At 40.6% G+C, this 2,830-nt stretch overlaps 1 protein-coding gene across 1 annotated transcript in view; it reads right to left on the reverse strand.

Annotated features, from left to right (window-relative positions):
* LOC121382328 (methylmalonyl-CoA mutase, mitochondrial-like) overlaps positions 1–2,781 on the reverse strand; it is a 41,291-nt gene extending 38,510 nt beyond the window's left edge. The window contains 1 exon segment of the mRNA XM_041511910.1: positions 2,626–2,781. Coding sequence (XP_041367844.1) covers positions 2,626–2,679 — 54 coding nt within the window. The 5' untranslated portion in view covers positions 2,680–2,781.
* Between the last annotated feature and the right edge of the window lie 49 nt (positions 2,782–2,830).

Here is a 2,830-nt window from a genome sequence, read left to right on the forward strand (position 1 = left end):
ACTTTTTAGTGTAATTGCCTAACTCAATATCAGAGCTTTTGAAAGAAGTGGAAAAAATTTCTTTAAGTTAATTCTTTAAAGATTATTTGAAAAAGAACAAAATTCATGTTGAAATAATTTTAAAATTAATTTCTGTTCATATAAAATATTAGTTTTTTTTTTATCATTATCAACACCTCTAGAAATTAATTGGACAATTATGCCAAAAGGGACACTAATAAAACTGGTCTGACCCATGGCACTAACTAATGACTGCCGGTAGTAGGGGAACATAGTCCGTGGTTATAAGTGCCTCTTAACAATGCCAGAGGTAACGACTGAACACTCTCTGAAGTGGTCAGACTAAGCCCACAGCAACAATCCAAGAGGCTGATGGACACAGTGTCCAGGTCACTCATGTAGTATTCTCTGTATTAGCTCAAGTGACCTCTAACGCTATTTGATTTATGTGTGAGAAATATTTCTCTTAGCCTACAGGTATTAACCACTAATACACACACTACAGGAAGAAACCTGACAGCACCCCCTTTCAATAATGTTCTGGTTAAATATACTAAAAGGCAAAAGTTATTGTGACACACAAAAGACAAAGATAACTGATGATAAGTTTTTACTGCCGTATATGAAACATTATAACATGGAAAGAGAAATGTCCGAAGGTATGGAAACGAGCAATAGTCCATGAAAAGGGCGCACCTGTCATATGCAAATGAGCCACATCACTAGAGGGGATCCAGATCGAAGTTCACACAGTCAGTAGCGAGTGTGTCCACCTTGAGTATTGATACAGGCCTGGCACCGTCGTCTCATTGAGGCCACTAAATGTTGGAGAAGGTTCCTGGGAATGCCATTCCAGATCTGAGGAAGGATCAGCCATGTGTCTTGGCGAGGGGTTGTCACGGGTGGTTGGCCGCTACGAGGACAGTCCCTGACCTGGTTGTTTTGTTGATATCATTGCCATAAGTGCCATATGGTGTTTCTGTGGACGTTGAACTGACATGCAACGCCACGCTGCGAGGTCCCAGATTCAAGCATCCCTATGACTTGCCATCTGTCATCTTCACTGAGGGGTGGCATGACGAAATTACATTAAACAGTTCACTAATGGTGTTTTTCTGGTTTCTGGACTTCTGAAGGCTGCACAGAGTGGCAATGATTTGCAACTGAATGTCTGGCCTTTTATGGTGAACACTGGACAGGATTTCTACCGAATATTCCATGTTTCTTGCACAAAGCATGCAATCCCTGCAACAACTGCTTGGTTGCATTTCATCGAGCTGTTTCATGCACATTTTCTCAAATTTACATCCATAAATCCATTCACAAATGTATTACTCCAAACAATCCATGTCACAACAACTTTTGCCTTTTAGTATATGTAGGTACTGATGGGTTTCTTTCTGCAGTGTATGTATTAGTGGTTCAATTGAGGAAATATTTGTTATCGGCAAAATCGAAAATGATCAATGTTATGGTATTTAATGTCAAACATAGGGTTATTGTTGTATTAGAGTGTGAATCTTTGCCTGCCTACCCAGTGGTATGCAGCAATCCATGTTTTTGCTATATAGAATTATCTCTGGCCGAGAGAACGATCATAACCATCCACATGTCCGTCTAGCTCTCAAACAGCAGAGTACTCGGGCTAAAGGTCCTACTACACAATACAAGTCACTCGTATGAGTCACTCGGATTGCAACGCCAACAAGCAAATCGTAATGTGTGGCATGTCATACGATTGAATCGGCCCGAGTCACTCATATGAATTGAAGTTTAGAACTTGTTCTATTTTCATACGATTGAATCGGACGTTTGGGAACGTTGACCAATCAGATCGTGGCACAGATAACCTCCACGTTCTGAGTGTAATGGCGGAAAACGCTGTTAGCTTGTCGTCGGCACAAACCCAACAGCTCATAGAGTTGTATCATGGGCGCAACTCTGTGAGGTGTGTCCAATCATTTATATAAAGACAGAAACGTTACGACAGCCACCTTCTTATCAATACACGACATTGTTTACCATGGTTACAGCAAGGATGTTTTTCAATGACGTCACATTTTATACGATTGACAAGTACCGTGTGGCAACATGTCTGATTCAATCGGTCCGATTGACTCGTGCGATTGACTCATACGAGTGACTTAGTCCGAATCTATTGTATCGTGTAGCAGGCCCTTAAGTCACAATATGTGCAGGTACTGGTTGGATATTGAAATTTGATAATCTATCACTTAATGTGCACTCTAGCCTCACTTGTGCTATCTCTAAAATTTCCCCCATCTCATTTATAAATAACTTATGACATAGGAGCCATTCAACACTAAATTGTGTCATCTTTTTATATCACACTCCCCACCCATCACGGCCATGTAACTGTTGCAAAGCTAGGACCACTCTCCCTATAAAATGACCTAACATTTATTAATACCTCCCAAACACTTTCCTTATCATTATAACGTAACGTAATTTGACCAATATTATTGGACGCGCACCCCCCCCCCCCCCCCCCCAAGACACCTTCTCCTCCCCCGTACGGTTTTGCTTCATATTTTTCTCCGATTCAATTAATTGTCATTCGACTTATCAATGAAATGAAAATATACAATGCATTTAATTATATACCTTTTGAATAACTCGTAAAAATCCTTTGTAAACGACTGATCGCGTCCCGAACATGCTGAAACAGAAACCAGAATATCGATATCCAACAAATGTGCCGTTAACGGACGTTGGTCAATGTCATGTCATGAAGAGTTCCAATAGATCACATGACTGTCACATGACAAGCATAGCAACAGCTATCCTACAATGCACTGTACTTCCTTGG

The sequence above is a fragment of the Gigantopelta aegis genome, chromosome 9, assembly GCF_016097555.1.
Source record: "Gigantopelta aegis isolate Gae_Host chromosome 9, Gae_host_genome, whole genome shotgun sequence".
NCBI lineage: Eukaryota > Metazoa > Mollusca > Gastropoda > Neomphalida > Peltospiridae > Gigantopelta > Gigantopelta aegis.